General features: G+C 34.7%; 1 protein-coding gene across 1 annotated transcript in view; it reads left to right on the top strand.

Moving 5' to 3' along the window:
• UTRN (utrophin) overlaps window positions 1–20,989 on the top strand; it is a 467,326-nt gene that overhangs the window by 162,881 nt on the left and 283,456 nt on the right. Inside the window, exons 45-49 of the mRNA XM_036766848.1 lie at window positions 3,345–3,532; window positions 4,843–4,960; window positions 6,758–6,963; window positions 9,976–10,130; window positions 17,680–17,869. Of these exons, the coding sequence (XP_036622743.1) occupies window positions 3,345–3,532; window positions 4,843–4,960; window positions 6,758–6,963; window positions 9,976–10,130; window positions 17,680–17,869 (857 nt within the window). The remainder of the gene's footprint in view (window positions 1–3,344; window positions 3,533–4,842; window positions 4,961–6,757; window positions 6,964–9,975; window positions 10,131–17,679; window positions 17,870–20,989) is intronic.

The following is a 20,989-nucleotide window of genomic DNA, read 5'->3' as shown; positions in this document are numbered from 1 at the left end:
TTAGAGTAAAATAGTTAATACTAGCATTGTGTGATTATTTAAATGAGACTGGGATGATAGCTTCCTGTGTTAAATGTTTGTGTTTTCATGTCACTAACCCAAACAACATAGTCATAATTCATTTTTTTGATGTGTAAGCTGACTCACAGGGGAGCTCAGTCATTTGCTAAAGATTACGTAGCTAATTATATATTATAATATAATATATTATATATATAATATATATTGTATATATATTATATATATAATATAATTATAATATAATATAATATATATATTATAATTGGGAAAAAGTCTTTTACTTTAGCACCACAACATACTACCTCATGCAGACCACATTGCTGTGCATTAGTATAGGATAGTTTTGAGGCATTTTGTAGATGCAAAAGAATTAAAAGAAATACTTTCTCTCCTCAAAGAGCTCATACTTTTTTTCTTTTTTGGAAGACACACAGTTCTTGCATGAATGACTTAAAATTAGGCAGTTTTCATATATGTTTTCAATCATGCTTTATACATTCCTCTATACCTTACTTATATATTCCTCATTATTTTCAGTAGACATACCTTTTCTGGTTTGTTTTTTTTTTTTTTTGGAAGGGGGAGGCAGGGCAATTAGGGTTAAGTGACTTGCCCAAGGTCACACAGCTAGTAAATGTGTCAAGTGTCTGAGGCTGGATTTGAGCTCAGGTCCTTCTGACTCCAGGGCCAGTGCTCTACTCACTTCGCCACCTAGCTTCCCCTGTTTCTTTTTTTTTTAAATATATATCACAAAATGTCTATGTTCTTGTTGTCAAAAGTGTAGCTTATATTTATGATCTACATCAATGATTTTGTCACTTTGGGATTTTTCCTCCACCATTTTGAAGCCAGAGTGGCTCAGTGGAAGGAAGACTTACTCTGAAGTGGGAACACTTGTATTCAGTTCCCTTTCCTGATACTTGACTACCTAGATGACCTTTCTGTCACTTAGCCATCCTTGGTCTTCCTTTCTTCATTAGTAAAATGAGGAGCTTGGATTAGATTTCTGCTGAGGTCACTTCTAAGTAGATCTATGATCCATGAGTAAGATGGGCCACTTATCTGTAAGTAAAAGTCTTTGCTGTCTTGGTCACCGAGAGGTTAAACAATGTGTCCATTTTCACTAGTGTCAGTGCAACACTTGAACCCAGGTCATTCTGAATCCAAGTCTTGTCCCTTAATCCTTATGCAGTATTAGATATCTAATGTGTTATTTTTACCTCCATTTTAATTGCAAAGAGTCAAAGGTAGAATTTAGTAAAGAGTTTAACTGATAACATTTTTCATCAATGTGGTAAGGGATTATGTATTAATTAAGCACCTATTGTGTGCTAGACAGTATGGTCATTGCTTCACGTTTATTTCTGTTTGCTTCTCATAGCAGCCCTGGGAGTAGGACTGTTATCATCACCATTTTATATAGTTAAGGCAACTGAGGCAGGCAAATGTGAGTTGACTTGTTCAGGGTCATTAAGTGCAAGAGGCTAGATTGGAGCTCAGGTCTTTCCAATACCCTACCAAGTGTTCTATCTACTCAGCCACTAAAGGCTATGGCTATTCAACTAGCGTCAAATCACTTTTTCATTCTGGCATGAGATTAAAATAATTGTGTGTGTATACACACACACACACACACACACACACACACACACACACAAGTATATGTAGTTGTATGGATGTATGAATGGCTTTTCATATACATGGAAATACTACATTATTATTACATGTGTATCTCACTTTAAATATTACCTTGATATACAAAAATATGGACTTTAGATAGATAAATCAGGGATGATTGTCTTCATTTTATATAGATTCTTGATTACATAGGAGAATTCATACCTACACTGTTATACTTTAGAGTTTTTTTTTGAAATACACATGACTTTACTTAATCACATTTTTGAGTGACCTGTATCTTCATAAACTTGGGATGCATGAGGTGATTCACTCCATAAATGAATCTGTTGTATTCCAGTGAATAGACTAAATAGGAGAAAAATATTTCCCCAGGTTCACAGATGGTAGGTAGTTGAAAGAAATCTTTGTAAAAGTAATAATTAAATGACATTTGCCCTTGCATAGTGAAGCACAGAATTCTAATAACATTCTTGTGGTCTTTCACCCTCAATGGTTTTAGCCAGTTGTATTTTATACAATGTTCCCAAACTTAAAATAATTGATAACAAGGTACATTTTAAAAAATTTCATTGGAAAACCTACTTATATTTACATAGTGTTTTGATAGTAATAGAATACTTTCCTTAAAATTGCCTGCTAGCTACTTAGCAATTTCTGTTATTAAACCAATTTTGTAGAAGAAAAAACTTAAGGCCTCCTAATGTTATATATTTATATGCAACTTTATTACCTACCATTATATAAGGTGGAAGAGTTGGAAGAAGGTAAAGTGAGGAAGATTTAAATGAGTAGAACTAAGATAAATGATACAATAAAAACAACATTGTAAAAGCAAATGTTTCTGAATAACTGTAGAACTATGATCAACATAGTGACCATTCATGATTCCAGTTTGCCAATGATGTACCATCATCTGATAGAGAGGTAATGGGTTTAGGGGAAAGAATAAGACATAACTATTTTTGCATATATCCAATGCTTGATTATGCATATTTTTACAAGCAATGTTTTTCGTTTCCTTTTTTTGTTAATGACATGGAAGGTGGGAGGGAAAAAGAAATAGACCTCTAGTAAAAAAAAATTAGAGAGATGGGGTGTGGGGTACTTTTACAGATGTGGAATGATGTATTATCTTTCAAATGATGTCATCATATTGTTGGTTTTACTTATTTTTATTGGTAAGACAACTCTTTTGGAGTGGTGGGGGCAATTTGTAAATGTGTATAGAATTAAAACAAAATATATCAATAGAATAAAAAAAAATTTTGGTGCTGAGAATCCAATTCAGATCTTCTGATTTTCTCACCAGCACTAATTCTAGTAAATCATATTGTTCCTCAAAAGTAGCTTAACATTTTTGTTAGAATTTATATATTTTACAAAGTAATTTCCTTCCTAAAATCCTACATCCCAAGTAGTTTAAGTATGCGTATTTTATAGATGAGTAAATTTTATGTTCCCCAAATCACAGCAGTAATAGGTACCAGAGTTGGGACTTGAATTCAGGTCTAGAGAAGCCTTGTCTTTCCAATTCTTCTATTGTGTATTGCAAAATGAAAACAAATTAATAGGTGACTAGTATATAAAATGCAGATTTACTTAGTAAAATTCTCAGCCTTTCATTTGAAAGATAAAAAAACAGTAGCATAGTCTCCTCCTGATTTGTTTCTATTTCTTTTTAGCTTATCCCACCACCTCAGAAATTACTGTTCAGACACAGCCATCTTTAGAACTTTCATTACCTCCTGATCTGGATAAAACTACCACAGAACTAGCCGACTGGCTGGTATTGATTGAACAAATGCTGAAGTCCAACATTGTCACTGTTGGGAATGCGGAAGAGATCAAACAGACAATTGAACGTATGAAAGTAAGTATGTGTTGTAAAGTTGAATCCCAGAATCATAACAGCAGATAAGACTGACCTAAAAAAATCTTTCTTTCATTTGTGCAGTTCAGAAGGCTTTTAGAATAAGGAAGCAGAAACCTTCCCACCTAAAACAATTGGGTTTCGTAAAATCCACCTTTACCCAGTTAGGTTTTAGATGCACCGCATTGATTTAATCTGCTTATATATTAATGGATAAAATCAAGATACATATCTTCAGCACTGATTTGCAAGGTACTACATATCTCGTAGATATAAAGTTAAATATGACATATTCCCTTCGCTTGATATTAAAACCTAGTGTTTATTGTCTAGTGAACTAGACATTAGTTGAGCATGGAGTGTTTTTCTATCTGCAGTATTGAATAGAACATAAATGTGTGTTGAATGTAGTCATTCATGAAGCTTTGTCTGAATTTTTGAGATTAAATTATTTTTTACATCCTAAATCAGAGGAACTGTTTTACTCAAGTATAATACTTTTGTAGGTAGGCTGGTATTTGAAAAAGGAGAGTTTTTTCTTTGGACTGAGTTGGCAGTCTGTGTTGTAATACATCTTATTCCTCCAGCACTGCCTTGATTCCTTTGCCAGCTCTTGGTAAAACCTTATACTCTACTCAGGTTCATTTTTTTTTTATGATTATCATTCTTTAAGCATAAATTGTTCACTGATTTCATCCTCTTTTCTTTAAGTATTAATCAATTTTATATGGTACAAAATCAGGACACTTAATCAGTGTTAAATGGTACAAAAGCTTCTGAAGCAGCAGTTTATCGTTGATGTAATTAGTCTACAATTCAGAAGCTCATTGGTATACTTGCACTCTTTAATCACCTTTATAATGCTTGGTCAGGCTTGTTTTTTGTTATTTCTTTGGCAGTACGAGGAGAATCATCTTAAACACACATCTGCATCTAGATAACTTGATGTATCGTGTTTCTGGAAAGAAATCATTAGATTCATTAGTGTTGCTTTTTATTAAGCTAATATTTGTGCTGTATTATAATACATAGGAATAGAGATAGGGGCTGTTGTGGAGCGAGTTTTGTGACCTAGGAGTTTCCTGTATCAAGGAAACCACAGGTCCAGGATGTTCGTACCTTCTCGGGCAGCCCTAGAGACTTTCCCAGAGTACTGAGTGCCTGATTGACTTTCCTAGGATCAGACAGCCAGGATGAGTCAGAGGCCACTTGAACTTCTGTCTTGCTGACTTTTAGGGTCAGCCCTCTCTCAATTGTTCCCTAATACCTCTCGGTACAAAATAAAATATAAACATTTTTTTTTTCATTAGATTACAAAGGCTGACTTAGAGCAACGTCACTCCCAACTGGATTATGTTTTTACTTTGGCTCAGAATTTGAAGAATAAAACTACCAGTACAGATATAAAAACAGCAATTACAGAAAGATGTAAGTCTCTTAAACATTATCAGTCATTGTATTTCCTTGCTTTGTAAATTGTGATCCTACTAATATCTACATATGCATATATGTGTATGTGTGTATATAGATACACGCACATGATACATATATCCACACAAATTTTTTTTCAGGTATACACATTTTTATATGTAGTACATTTTTTAAATTTGTATTTTAGTTTTGTACTTAGAATTGAGACTGTAGAATATTCTTTTTATGAATATGTATTTCCCTCAATGTCAGATATCAGATCACTTTTGCTTTTGGGAATTGTTGGCATCTTTATTTTGAGTTGTATACTGGTATCTCTCCCCAAGTCTCACTTGAATGCTTCATCAGATCATGGAGGTGAACCAGTGCCCTTGAAGGAGGACAGGAGGATTTCAAGCTTTTACAGTTGTGTTGAACTTTCTGTGTTTGCAAAGAAATCTACTTAAAACAAAGAAAAACTTTTCTAAAAAGCCCCTCAAATTCTTTGGCACACAGAATAATAAGAATCCTTATTTTTCAAACTTATAAATTTAATGTTCAGAAACATTTCTTTTGCTCGTGTTGGATAGTTAGTGTTAGGAGGAGGGCTTAGTCATCTTGAGGCACTTTGAGCATGGCCTTGTTGATAGAATAGATGTGCATTGTGTAGCCTGGCTTCATTTGAAGAGACTCATCACCACATTGCCTACAACATGATGAATTTCTTTTTCTATAGCAACTCTCATCGCCTCTTCATTGAATGGTTGTGAGCTGGATCAGAATGATATTCATGTCATTATAAATCTATGAATATCAAAATGTACTGATTTAAAGGAGGCATTGGATTTTTACATAATGAAAATTAACTTGGATTCTTAGAGATTATAAATACTTACACTTTGGCTGTATTTTATTCCCATTTATTTTTAAGCAACCAAGAAAATAAAGGCAGGAACACACAAAGGTGGTACTATAACTTAAGTATTACTATTGAGCCTCATTTCACTGATGTAATTGAAATAAATTGTTTTAAAAGGTATATTAAGATTGTGGATTAAGGTAGCAATAAGTTAATTGGAAAAGTTAATTTAGCAATTAAATCCTTGTGACCTTAAAGAATGTTTCTGTCTCTAGGAGTCGTTTTATCACTTATTATGTGTGGTAGGATTCAGCCCATTTTCTTTTTGTTTTGTATTCTTTCGAGAGTATAGAATGCTAGAACAACATAGTTTTTGACTGCTCCTTAACATTGCTCCCCTGCTTTCTTCTGACTGGATGTGCCTTCCTGTTACCTGTCTGTACTGTTTAGCTTTGTACTTTTGTCTGTTTTGTCAATCCCTCTGAAACCTCCTCCGTAATGGTCTCATGTCATCCGTTGTCATCACTTCTTTCAAGAGCCAAGAATGGCCTGCTTTTCTGTTTTCATTTCAGTGCTTCATTTGTAAAATTCATAGGCCTAGCCTTCCCCCCTTAACTGTAAAACCACATGGGATGTTTTTTAACAGGGATCTATCAACTTTAATATCCCTCGATTTTTGGTTTAGTTTAGTTTGGAGTTGATTATTGCATCTTTGGTGATTACCTTAATGTGCACTGTTACCTTCTAATTTTAGATTTGTACTTTGAACAATTGAGAGGCTGTTCTGTCTCTCTATTCCTTTAGGGACATTTCTTTAAATTTAAGTATGTAGACATGTTGGAGTGAACTACAAATCTTTTTTGTTTTATCAGACAGCCAGATTTCAAACATAAATCAGTCTGTCATTGATTCTCAATTTAACTTTGAGGTCTGACTTCTTGCGTTGTTTGCCATAGTAAATAAAGTCAAAATCCAGTGGGCCAGTACTGAGTTTGGTGTGGACACACGACAAGGGCAGCTCCAAAACATGCTTGCTGACAGCGAACACTGGAAGGATCTAACCAAACAAGCTGAAGAGCTTATTAGACAGCATGAAGCCAAAATACATAGTGTCCCACAGGTCTCAAAGGAACCACTGATCAAACAGCTCTCTGAGAACAAAGTAAGATTCACCAGATTTTTTGCATTTCTTTTTCTTCAGTGAAGTTACATTTTATTGGTGTCCTATGAAGTCTTTCAATATTTAGAGTTCTGCAAATTTTTTTTTTGATTGTGTACTGAATTTGCATTGTACATCAGATAGATAATAGGCCCACAATGTGAAAATTTATTTTGTACCCACATCCGAAAAAAAAGAAATTCTTCTTTTTAGGGCTGTTTTGGTGAATTAATGCTAAAGAGGTTTAAAGTTTAAAAAAACAACAACTATTTCATGCAATTTGTCATTGTGAAAAAGAGTACTAGACTTGAAAACCATAGAGACCTGTGTTCTACACCTGTCTCTCATCTAATCGGTTTTTCTATAATTATTTGGACTTAACCATTCTGATCTCAGTTACGCCATGTGTAAAAAGTTGAGCATAATGTGACCTTTTTAATTTATCATATTTGGACATTTAATTTATTTATGCCCATTTTGGCAAAAGAGACAGAGATGGATTTCCATCCACATTTTTGGTGTTTTCCATGGCTTCTTTGACCCTAGGCATAGTGAATTGTTGTACATTTGTGACCCTTCTCTTTTCCCATTCTCTTTAAAAGTCTCAAGAAGAATATAGTGCCTGGATACTTCATTTGTGAAATAGAATTAAATTTTAAGACATTAGATAATAAGTATAATTAATGCTAGTTAGAGTAGTGCATTCTGATCATGTAGGGTTGGTTTGTTTACATTGCTTTGATTTGCTATATGCATTACAATTGTAAAGGGTGGAATCTGTGATTTATAAAATATTTCCCTTCTTTTTGTATCCTCAGTGCTTTATCCCATTGCCTGGCACATTATGGGTACTTAATTAGGGTTTATTGGTTTTTTGATTTAAAATAGGGGAACAAAGGCCCACTTACAGTCAGTGTCTTGTAGTTTATCATTAGTGTTTTACCAAATCTCAGAGCCTGTTTGATGACCACACCTGTTTGGTGTAACTGATGGCCGAAGCAGATCTATAATGGGCTCTGAATAGATTTAGTGTTGAATGGTATCTTCTCCCAAGTGTTCATTTTTTTTCTTTTTTTTTTTTTTTAGCTTTTGGAACAGCAAACCTGGGGGAAACATTAATAATAAAAAAGTTCCCATTTTCCCTGAATAAGGCCAAGGCCATTGTTAAGCTAAAGTGCCTTAAAATATTTATTTTCTTATACCTATAGCTTAGGAATTGAAGGGAGTAGTTGGTGGACAAGACAAATTATTCAAACAAGCAAAATATCTTCAACTGGCCTAGCTGTGCTTCCATGTCATTGTTAAGGCAGGAAGAATATAATCTATTAATGGATGCCTGGTTACCTCAAACATTTTTCTTTTGAGCAGCATTTTAATTACTTTTTGTAGAGTTGATTTTTTTTTTCAGAGCTTGTAATCCTGTTGTTATTGCAGGCACCTTATATAAGAAAATCAGTTTTAAAAAATTGTTTGCTGGACACTGCAGGTAAACTGCTATGTCTAACGACAGTATTTAATTTTCTCACATAAATTGCACTTTATTGTACTAATGTGAACTATTGGCTACCCACCATTCTTTGATGATCTGTTGGAGAAAAATAGCATTGAATTATCAAACTTTTAGGATATTTTAGGGAGTTTTAAAATTGCTATTGTCGTTACCTTGTATGTGTATGTTTATGTGTACTTTGTTTACCTTAAAGGGAATTTTCTATAGAAGCAATTTAAGGACTTTTAGAAGTCTGGTTGAATATTTAGAGCCGTATTTTGCTGGTAAATATTTAACAACTGGCTCCTTGCAGAAAGGATGTATGCCCCATGTACTGTAGTATTAAATTTTTCTCCAGAACTTTTCTCATTCTAAACAATTAGCAAAACAGTAAACCATGCCCTGATTTCTATCATTTCTAGTATTTGCTGATGATTTCTATCATTTCTAGTATTTGCTGATTTCTAATGTATAAAAATCTCATACTGAAAATTTAACAGTTGGCTTCCCAGTGTGAGCTCGAGCTGCCTCTCTCTAGCACACCTAAATTCTCTTGTACCATAGCACAGTATGGCAGTTTTGAAAGTGTCGTCTGGGTCCACCAAGGATACCCAAAACCCTTTGAGGGTGGATCGGCGAGGTCATGGCAATTTTCATAATAAGAAACATTTTAATTTCAAATATGGTTAACATTGATATGTATAACCCCCTTAAATAGAAGCTCTATATGTGTGATGACTCTAAAGGAGTCCTAAAACTACTGGCCTAGTATAAAGACAAATGGACTGAAAATGCCTGGTTTTGAATTGGCCCTGTGATCTTAGACAAGTAGATTATTCTCTCTCGGTCCCAGTTTCCACATTGTAGTACCTGCCTTTCCTACCTCGAAGGACTGTGGTGAGGACCCAATGACAGAAAGAACATAAAATGCTTTTATGCCGCAAAGTATTAAATACCAGCTTCTAGGTGATATATCTCTACTATAACCTCTTTATTTGGTTTGTCTTTTGCCCAAGAGTTTCATGTTCTATCAAGCTTGAGAAGAGATTTACTGAATCAGTTGTTATTCTTAACATTTTTCCAGTGGAAAGCAAGAAGATTTCTCTCTTTGTTGCTTTTATTATTGGTGAACCTTTTTATATGGTACTTTATGTGCTATCTGTTATAGTATTCTGTGTATATGTACTATATGTATGTGTGATATATGCATTTGCCTCAGAATATACTTTTCTCTTTCTAGGTTCTTTTATTTTTCCCCTCAATTAAAAAAAATTAATATTAGAAGATATTTTGGATCTATTTAAAAAGTGTATGCTTATGAAAACTAGATTAATAAATAACTGTTATTTTTATTATACTAATATTTATGGTATTATACAGACTGTGCTAATCACTGGTAGAACTCACAGTGCATTCAGTGTATGAGAAAATTAGTGTAAGGTATTTGGATGGTCCTTTGTTGTGGTGTACCTTCCATCTTTGATTCCACTCATGTTTTTTTTTTTTTTTCTGAAATTGCACTTTAGATGCTAATTCAGGAGTTGAATAAAAGTGAAGCTACAATGAAAATCTATGATGATCTGTGGAAGAACTTACTTCAGACCTATAGTAGTGATGATACAAGGAAAGTGAAAGAAAGCGGTGATGACTTGAATGCATCTTGGGTTAACCTCAATCAAAGGTAATTTAAAGTCTTTGTTGGTTAATAATGCACAGTCTATCTGGAATATAATTTCTTAGTATTTAAGTAAATGATCCGAAGATTTAAGCTATGATTCTCAGAGGTATATGCAACCATTTTATTGTTGTTCAGTCATTCAATCCTGTCTGACTCTCCATGGCCCCATTTGGGGTTTTCTTAGCAAAGATACTGGAGTGGTTTGCCATTTCCTTCTTCAGTGGATTAAGGCAAATAGAGATAGAGTGACTTGCCAGGATCAGTGTGTGAGGTTGAATTTGAACTCAGATCTTCCTCATTCCAAGTCCACCATCCACCTGAGCCATCTAGCTTGCCTCCATGTAACCATTCATCTATGACTTATTCATTCAATAAGTCTTTGCCATTAACAAGCAAATAGTAATCATCTATTGGAGACCTACTATATCCCAAATATTGTGCTAGATATACTGGTGATAAATGCAGAAAGGAAATAGCTACTGTCCTCCTGGAACTCTCATCCTATCAAGTGCTTAGCATTTGCACATTATCGTTCTAGCTACTGGGCAAGAGTATTTTTTTTGTTCCTTTTGATAGCAAACTGAATTAATATTATCAGGTCTATATCATATTTCTATAGAGAGGCTTTTGCCTTATCTTTGTCAAACTAGCATTTCTCTCTAAATCATTGTTGAAGTTTATTATTCATTCCATTTTTGTTTGCTTTGTTTTCATATTTCTCTCTCTATGCTTTGCTCAAAACTTTATCCCGCTGCTTTGAAGCTGTTAAATGCTACATATGAGTAAGTGTCTATTTTTTATCTTCACTGGGAATGTTTTCTTAGCAGCAATTCCCTTTATCAATGAAGTCAGAGATCTGTACCTCCCCCCCCAAACCCAAAATCAGTAATCACATCTTAGTATAGAAAGCCAGATAGAAGGAGGGTGAGAGTCACTCCTCTGTTCCTTATTATCTGTATGTTTGTGGGTGTGTCATTTTTTACAAAGTCTTAATTACCTCCTATGTAAAGAAAATGGTCTATATACCACAATGCACTTTTCAAACAAAGCTAAGTCATTCTAGTCTTTCAGTCCTGTTAGGTCAATTTTGGGGGCATCTTATCTGTTTGAGAAAGCTGTTTCTTCAAACTCAGAATACCTAGGGTTTGAAGAACCACAAATAATTTTTAACTTCTGCTTAAAATTTCTTACTTATATTTGTCCTTGCTCAAAAGTATTTATTTGTTTCCTGGTTCTGAGAATGACTCAAAATCTCTAAATGAAATTAGTCTGTCCCCTTCTCAGACCTTTAGATACATGATGTGATTTACTTCAAAGTAATTTGATTTCAGAATAAATATTCTGCATTCAACTAAGGTAGATAATATTGGACTCCTTTGTAATTCATATTCAATTCATATAGCATAGCCAGCAATTTAGAAAAGATATAGTAGGTTTCTTTTTTATTTTATTTTTGTAACAATCTATAAAACAAATTTTTGTAGAGATTCTGCAGATAGAGTTGTTGTTTAGTCATGTCTGACTCTTCTTCATCCCTTGGACCATACTGTCCATGGAGTTTTCTTAGCAAAGATACTGGAATGATTTGCCAATTCCTTCTTCAGTGGATTAAGGCAGACAGAGGTTAAGTGCCTTGCCCAGGGTCATGCAACTAGTAAGTGTCTGAGGTCACATTTGAACTTAGGTCTTCCTGACTCCAGACCTGGCACTTTATCCATTGAACCATCTGGCTCCCTCCTAAAATGGAGTTCTAAGGCAAATTAAAAGGCATGAATATGCTTGCTAATCCTGTCTTGCAAAGAGATTAGACTTTGGAAGAAAGATGTAGTGTAGATGCTAGGTTTCATAAGAGATTTTTAGAAGAAAAAGTGTATAATATCAAGTTCTCTGTGGCTCACTAGAGGAAAGTTCTATTTTGATATTACACCTGTTGGATATGACAATGGGTTTGGATACACGAGCTGTAACCCATGACTGAGAGGAAAAGAACAGCAGGATGCCCTCCTTAGCAAAGAAAGATGCTCCTTAAATAGAGCTTTCCTAGATAATGGCACCATTTGAGGTGTAATCTAAACAGTAAAGACTTGTGCAGAGAATAAAACTTTCTAGAAAAATCGATCACTTAGGAATATAGACCTGCTTTATTTAGGACCTCTAATTCTTTTTTCCTTTGCTTTGTAAATATTTTAAGACTGCCTACAGCAATAGTTGGGTTAGATAGAGTAGGCAATTAAAAATGGATTATACTCAAAGGTAATCTTGCATCTATCATAGCAGGGGAACACAACACTCACATTTTCAGTCAATTGTTGATAATGCTAAAGACAACTACTCTTTCATCAGCAGTGTTTTAAAAATGAATTTATTTTTAAATAGACATATGATAGTTTATTAGAACGTCATGCTTTCTGGAGACAGATGTAAGTTCTATAGTCGCATTGGTTGAAGTCTTTCAAATGGATATGACCTTCCCTCCCTCCTTCCCCAATTCCTTCCTTTTTCCTCCCGTCCCTCCTTTTTTCCCTTTCCTTTCCCTTCCCTTCCCCTTCCCTTTCTTTTTCTCCTCCCTTCTTCCCTACCTTCTCCCTTACCCACATCTTCCCTTCCCCCCTTTTACCTCCCTTCCTAAATTTGAAAAAAAAATGTACATAAAGTACTATAAAATGCTCAGGTATCCCAAGTGCTTAGGGATTCATTTCGGATTACATGAGATTTCTAGATAGCTGAGCATTTACCCATTTAACCACTAAAACATTTAAAACTCTTTGGCAGTGATTTTTTTTCTTAAATGCATTTCATTATCCTCCTATCTTCTTAAACAGTGTACTTACTTGATAATTGGAGTGATCCACAGTTTTATTTGTGAAATGTCTTTGCAGTTAAGTTTCCCCTGGGCCTTTTTTCCTTAGGGGTACTCTTCTTCTTAATTTATCATAAATCTTTAGATTTCAGAAGTGGAAAGGACCTTGAGTAAAGGAGTGTCATAATATTGCTTCAAAATAATTACACCCAAACAATTGTGGAAGCAAATCTCCTGTCCTCAGCCCTTGCCTTCTTCCCCTGCCTTCCTGCGTAAATAGGTATAGTTTCTGTCTAGTTAACAGAGTTCCAATGAGGCGCAATGTTACATGGAAACAGACCGCCATAAGGAATTTACAGTGGTCTCTAATACAGGAAAGTGATTAAGAATTCTAAATTAAACTTTTCTATATTATTTATATATCTACCATCTCTTTTATACCCTTGACAATTTTACTGGTCACATTTCCCATAATTTTTCATTGTAGCAATTCTGAATATTTTCCTTATGTCTTTCCTATTTTGTTCAACTTTACAGAGCGATGTAGAAGGTTAAGGATAAAGTAAAGCTAGTCTAAGCACTTAATGTCTAAATTAAATAGATAAAATAACTTTTTTTTTTAGAGCTATGTACGTTTAGTTGTGGGTAGCTAAGTGGCACAGTGGCTAGAGTGCCAAACTTATAGTCAGGAAGATCTCAGTTCAGATCCAGTCTCAGACTCTTATTAGCTGTGTGACTCTAGGTAAGTCACTTAACCCTGTTTGCTTCAGTTTTCTCTTCTGCCAAATGAGCTGGAGAAGGAAATGGCAAACCATTCCAGTATCTTTGCCAAGAAATCCCCAAATGGGGTCTTGAGGAGTTGAAAATGACTGAAAAATGATTCAATAACAAGATTTAGTCTATATATTCTATATACTATCCTAAAATTACTATAATATGATGACTTTACCTTGCTAGTTATCAATTTGGTGCATTAGTGGGACTAAATATGTACTGACATTTGTTTTCTGCTGTATTCTTATAGGAAGTATATTAAGAAGTCACTAAATTGTTATTCACTGGTTCCAGTCATGCTTGAATCTTGGTGAGCCCATTTGAGGTTTTCTTGGCAAAGATATTAGAGTGGTTTGCCATTCTTTTTCCAGCTCATTTTACAGATGAGGAAACTGAGGCAAACAGGGTTAAGTGACTCCAGTGACACACAGCTAGTAAGTGTCTGAGGCTGGACTTGAACTTGGGTTTTCCTCAACTTCAGGCCCAGCACTTTATCCACTGTGCTACCTAGCTGCCTTCATTAGCTAATATGCAGTCACATACCACTAAAATGTCTAGTGTTACTTGTTTTTTCTCTTTTTATGAATTCTTCATTTATAGCCTCCAATAGCACTCTCTTCTAATGGCTTATAGTGGTATAAAGGTGACCTTGGGTTCTTAAATTCTTTGCTAATTGAGTATCCATTTGGACAGGCCTTGACAGGTCAGAAAACCTTAGAAAAAGAGCATAGTAATGGATTATATGTCTGTTATATTGTTGTTGTTCAGTCATTTCAGTCATGTCTGACTCTTCTTGACCCCATTCGGAGCTTTCTTGGCAAAGATACTGGAGTGGTTTGCCATTTCTTTCTCCAGCTCATTTGGCAGAAGAGAGAACTGAAGCAAGCAGGGTTAGGTGACTTGCCCAGGGTCACACAGCTTGTATAAGGCCAGGATTTGAACTTAGGAAGAGGAGTCTTTCTGACTCTAGGCCCAGCACTTTATCTGTTTTACCCCCTAGCTTCCTGGTCTGCTATATTAGGACTAGGTTAGCTAAATTTGGAGAGATTATATGTTCAGGGCAGTGAATTTTTTTGGCCTTAGCTGCTCTCAAGGAGATACAGTAGAGAAAGAGCTGCTCGGTTCAGGTCCTACCTCAGACATATGTTGGCTGTGGGCACGTCACTGAACATTTCAGTGCCCTGGTCTTCTCTTTATCATGATTGCTAATATGGACAACTTTCTTCACTTGGAGTTCTTCACAAATTACAAGTTTAGGCCAAGACAAACAGAAGAAAAAAAACTCACACATCATTAATGAAGTGTTACACAACTTATTGTCTTCTGCTGTATCATAGTGGAAATATTGACAAAATCACAGATTGATGAAATATTGAATGTTAAAGAATTCCTTAATGTTTATAAAGAATAGGACAATATGGGATGAAAAGACCTCTAGCACTGTTGTAGGCCAGGCTAACCCTACTCTAGTTCTTGAAATTAGAACAAATGGTGTCAGATCAGGTTTTCAGGGCCATACACACATCTTTACCAAATCCCAGTTCTAATGATTCATCCAGGCCCATGAGTGACTGAATTCTCAAAGTCTATGTCCATCTGTCAAACCCTACAGTACTGAAACTTCTGGCATCAGACTGTTTGGATTTTCCAAGAACCAGCCTATCTGAATGAAGATGGCTCACTGAGTAATGAAATTCTTTACCAAATGACCGAGGTTTATAATGTGCCTTGGCACAGTTAATATCTACATTCATCATCAAAGATCTTTTGGATTATTGAAGTGACTACATCCCACTACCTAGCATTGTAAATATATATATCATGAGAAGTAATAGAACTACAATTATCCCTGCAACGTTGTGGGGCTTACGGGCACAGCACCCTAATGATGTGAAAAAATCCGCGTAAAAGTTTTGGCCCCATATTCATACCAGAGAAGTCTAAATTATTATGGCATCAAATGATAAAATATGTTGATATTATACAATACCATTCATGCATTTTGGCATTTCTCGGTTTCTAAACTCAGATTTTCTGTGTTGTCCACTGGTTTCCACAAAATTCCCCCAAAATTCTCACTTTATCAAAACTGCGATGGGAAAAGTCATGATGTAGAATTTATAACTGTATAGGAAATTCCCCGTTGAATGAAGTCAATTATTTGGTCATTTTTGAGCATGGTGGTTCATTTTCAAAAATTGTTTCAATTAAGCTTTTCTTCTTTTCCTAAATTAGTTTTTCTATTTAATTGTATACATACCTGTTGGCACTCTTCCTAATTGTTCTATTAATTAAAGTCCCTTCAGAATAGAATACATCTCTTTAGTAGTTTGGCATTTTTCAATTTTATATCTTCCTTCAAAAATAATCCATCATGAATTCATACAACTCTTGGCATTTTTCTCTAAATTCCTTATACTTCTCATTTCTTATGGTGCGGCTATATTCCATTATATTCACATACCACAATTTATTTAGCCATTCTCCAAACAGTGGACACCCCTTTTGTTTCCATTTATTTGCTCCCACTGAATACGATTTATGTAGCCAAATATGATGGATATAACTATCTATGTATCTGTGTGAAATGAGGTATGCCCTAGGCAGGAGGTAACCATGTGAACAGAAACAGAGACAGTTGAATAGAAGATTTGTTCTGGTAATAGCCAAAATTTTGGTGGTGCAGAAGGCTTAATATAAGACAATATTGGGAGATGAAGGTTGGATTAGGCTTTGATTTTACAGGGCTAAGGATCCTGGACATTTTCATTTTAGGTATTGGGAAACTATTGGCCATTTTAGAGCAGAGGATGGGACATGATGAAATTTGCATTTTTCGGAGATTAAATTTCATGGTGGTGTGTGGTATAGATTCTATGGGGATAAGCTTTATTCAGGGAATACAATTTGCAAGCAATTTTAGCCTGATTTAAAGAAATAAAGGCTTGATCTGTAGCAATCTTAGTGGTATTGTAATGAAACATATATGAGATTGATACCATTACACCTAGATAAATAAGCATTTATTAAGTGCCAATTGTGTACTGCATCTTGTGGTAATTGTTGGTGAAGAAATAAAAATTCCTAAGTTCTACCTTCACAAATAGATTCTTCTTGAAATATCTAATATGTAATTCTGTGTCTAAAATAACTAATTTGTGTGCATCTTTAATGAACAGTTTGTAGAAACTCGAGCTGACAACTTCTAAATTTATTATTTAACCAATTTAGTAGATGAATTTTATTTATCTGAAAAGATAAGAAAACATAAAATTCACACTTCAAATCATTTTATTTAGCTCTTACATGGGGGGGAGAGAATAATGCTTATTAAATGACTAAATTAAATGCCCCCTTTCCAGTTTTCCATATAATGAGTGGCCTTTTGGAATATGCACAAACAGGAAATGTTATCGCCACATAAGAGTAATAACCCAATTTTTCATAGGAGTGATTTTTTTATACTTTGGATTTTGGTGGGTTCAAAATTAATATTCATATATTCAAATAGGAAGTTCTGTTCTTGTTTGAAGGGGGACGAAAGAAGCATTTATATGGTGCCTACTCTGTGCCGGCCACTGGTACTAAGTGGTGTACGAATATCTCATTTAGTGATTTAATTACCTATGAGGTAAATCCTGTTTATTATCTCCATTTTTAATTGAGGAAAGTGAGACAAACAAAAATTAAGTGACTTGCCCATGGTCACATAGTTACTAAGTGTCTGAAGTGGGATTTGAACTCTATAGTCTTCCCAATCCCAGGCCCAGCATGCTCTCTCCATTGTACCACTTACTGCCTCTGTCAGAAGAAGTGCACAGGACACACAAAAGAATAGGTTTCCCAGCTACTTTTCCTAATTGCTTGAAATGGACATTTCTTTTTAGGTTATTTGCTAACTTTTTATTCATCATCTACATAACAAAGGATGTCATCAGGACAATTATTTGAGGTTTGCTTGTCTCTTGTTGCTTCCAGCCTTCGTGACAGACAGATTGCCTTAGAGGCTGAGCTGAGAACAGTGCAGGCCTCCTTCCAGGATCTGGAGAACTTCCTAAAGTGGATGCCAGAAGCAGAAACCACAGCTAACGTGCTTGCAAATGCAGCTCAGCAGGAGAATGCTCTCCAGGACAGTGGGATGGCCAAACAACTCAAAAAGCAGATTCAGGTGAGTGGCTGTGAAGCCAGCACGATGATTCATTGCTGTGCCTTACATTATAATGAATCTGCATATTGTTGTTATCTCTCCTCTCCGCCCCCCCATTGTATTTTATTTTTTTTAATTATATGTAAAGATTTCCACATTTACTTTTAAATTTTTTTAATTTTTATTTTTTTCAACATTTACTTTTATAAGATTTTGAATTCCAATTTTTTTTCTCCTTCCCTCCTTCTTCTTCCCCCTCCCCAAGATGGCAAGCAGTCTGAGGCTATAAATGTACAATCATATTAAACATATTCCCACGTTAGTTAGGTTGTGAAAGAAGAATTAGAACAAAAAAGGAAAACCCATGAGAAAGAAAGAAAAAAGAAAATAGCATGCTTTGATCTGCATGCAGACTCCATGTTCTTTCCCTGGATGTGGATATCCTTTTCTATCATGAGTCATTTGGAATTGTCTTAGATCATTGTATTGCTCAGAAGAGCTAAGTCTATCAAAGTTGATCATCACACAGTGTTACTGTGTCCAATATTCTCCTGGTTCTGCTCAATATTATTGTTCTTGTTAGGAGGTGGAAGGACCAACAAGGAAAGTGGTGAACCTTGTTCTGTTATGAACCTGGGGGCGCTCAAAATAGAGGCCCAATTTTGTTAATGTGGTAATCAAGATCCTCATTCAGTTGTATGTATTTCTCTAGTTTCATTACTGTTATATGCATCACTTTTGTCATTATCCTCATTTGACCCAAAGTTTTTTCTTCACCAGTTTAGCTTATTTAGGCTTCAGAATGTTCTTAGAGAACATGTAGTTCTGAAATTCTTTACCTGTGACCTATAGGCCTGTTTTTTTCATTTTTAATATTTTGATTTATAATTGATTTCTTTAATATTTTTTTTTGCATTTTATGCCTTTAAAAACATTATTCTGAAAAGGTTATCCTTAGGCTTTACCAGACTGCCACAGGGGAAGGTCCAGGATAAGCAAAGGTTGAGAACTTTTGATCTAGTCCAACTCTTCATTTTACCAATAAAGATCATACATGTTAGTAAGTGCCTGGGGCCAGATTTGACCTCAGGATGATAAGTCTTTCTGACTCTATGTCCGGTATTCTATTTCTATTTTCTGATTTTCAGCAGAGAGCAAATGAAGGACTGCTAGAGAAGTATAGTGTCTTATCCAAGTTTACACTGTGAGTTATGAACCCAAAAAATAGAGACAGTAAAAAACACCTGCCATATTCACTATGCATTGTCTACTACTACTGTTGAAAGTTTCCTAAATACTTAATTTGGTTAGTATTCATTTGACTGCCATGTTGTTGCCTATAAGTAGAGGTGGTTGGCATATTTAGTTTTTCTTCTGACATGAGATGATGCTACATTATGGGATAGAGACATTTTGTGATGAATTTGCTAAAAATAAGCTTATTATGGTCCCCTGTGTCAGACATGCTTATTGCAAAATCTTTCCTCATGCCATTTCTTCTTCCTTTCTCTTAATTAATAATTCATAGATCTCCCCTTTAAAACTTGGACTACTTCAGCAATTCTCCTTGACTGAATTCACTAGCCTCAGATTATATCTGCATTTTTTATCTTATGAAATCAGTTTGTACAGTATTATATTAGACTTGCTATACTTTTTTGTCTTTTTAGCAATTTAATTAGTTTTAGTGAAATTAAGTTAATTAATTTTAGTCATTATTCTCTCTCCCCAAAAAGAAGTTCCTTATAGGTGGGGATAGCCTCTTATTTTCTTCTTAAAAAGAAAAGTTTTATTCCTTTGTCCATACTGTGGTTTGTACAAAAGTATTAAATAAATACTAATTACACTGAAGCCTCACTAGAACATGACTTCTATTTATTTATTTATTTTTGAAGAGTCAGTTGGGGTTAAGTGACTTGCCCAGGGCCACACAGATAGTTATAGTCAAGTGTCTGAGGCTGTATTTGAACTCAGGTCCTCATGACTTCAGGAACAGTGCCACCTAGTCGTCCCAATGTGACTTGTCATACTGTGGAATTCACTATAATCTGTATCCATCTTGGAATATTTCTTTAAATTTTTAAAAATCTTCACTGTAACTTCCTAATACTCCTCCTACCTCATATTAATCAGTAAGCATTAATTAATCACTAGCCACTATCCTAAGCGCTGATGATAGAAAGATAAGAAAGGAATTGCCCTTGCCTTCAAGGAGCTTATATTGCATCATGGAAGGCAATGTATACCTAAAAAATTATTTTCTAAATGTGTAGAGTCTCATAAGATCCCTCCCTTGTACTTTTATTGATAGAGTTAAATAATTCAAACTTATTGGCAGCTATAAGTGACAATATATGTCTCAGCCCTCACCCATTAACCATCATCTCTATCAAAAGAAGGCAGTCATCATCATTAATCCTCTGAAGTGAGAACTGGTCATTGTATTTATATAGGTACTGACAATTTTAGTGTTATTTGCTTTTACTTTATTTTGTTTACATATCTTAATTCAGCATTAGTTTATTCAATTCAGTTTTTTTTAATTCTTCTTCATCTCTTTTTCTTATGATACAATAATATTCCATTGCATTTGTATTTCACATTTTTGTTCAACTATTCCCTAAGAAATGGAAATCTTTTTTGTTTCTGGTCATTTGCTTGCCCCAAAAATTACTAATAAGAATTTTTTGGCATATATAAGACTCTTCCCCCTTTGTGACATTCTTGAGATTTATGTGATATTCCTGTTTAAAGCTTAGGGACAATTTAGTTTTCTAGGCTAGTTTCCCATTGCCTTTTTGGGCAGTTGGATCAATTTTCAGCTCTATTAACAGTGTTATTCATGTACTTGTCTTCCCACAGTCCCTCCAGCATTCAGTATTTTCATTTTTATCATCTTCGACAGTTTTTTTCATATATGAGATAAAATTTCAAAATTGTCTTAATTTAACAATTTCTCTTATTCATAGGTATGTAGAGCACTTTTGATGTTTGTTGATAGTTTGGTTTTCATTTCTTCTTTTTAAAACTCTTTGCATCCTTTGACTACCTCTCTCTTGGGAAATGTCCATCCTAGACCATCTTCAAAGGACTGTTATCTATTTTTATGCACCAGATAGTCCCTCTTAGTATCAGAGGCCA

Source organism: Trichosurus vulpecula, chromosome 7, assembly GCF_011100635.1.
Source record: "Trichosurus vulpecula isolate mTriVul1 chromosome 7, mTriVul1.pri, whole genome shotgun sequence".
NCBI classification, from domain to species: domain Eukaryota; kingdom Metazoa; phylum Chordata; class Mammalia; order Diprotodontia; family Phalangeridae; genus Trichosurus; species Trichosurus vulpecula.
This window is presented reverse-complemented; position numbering and strand designations above follow the sequence as displayed.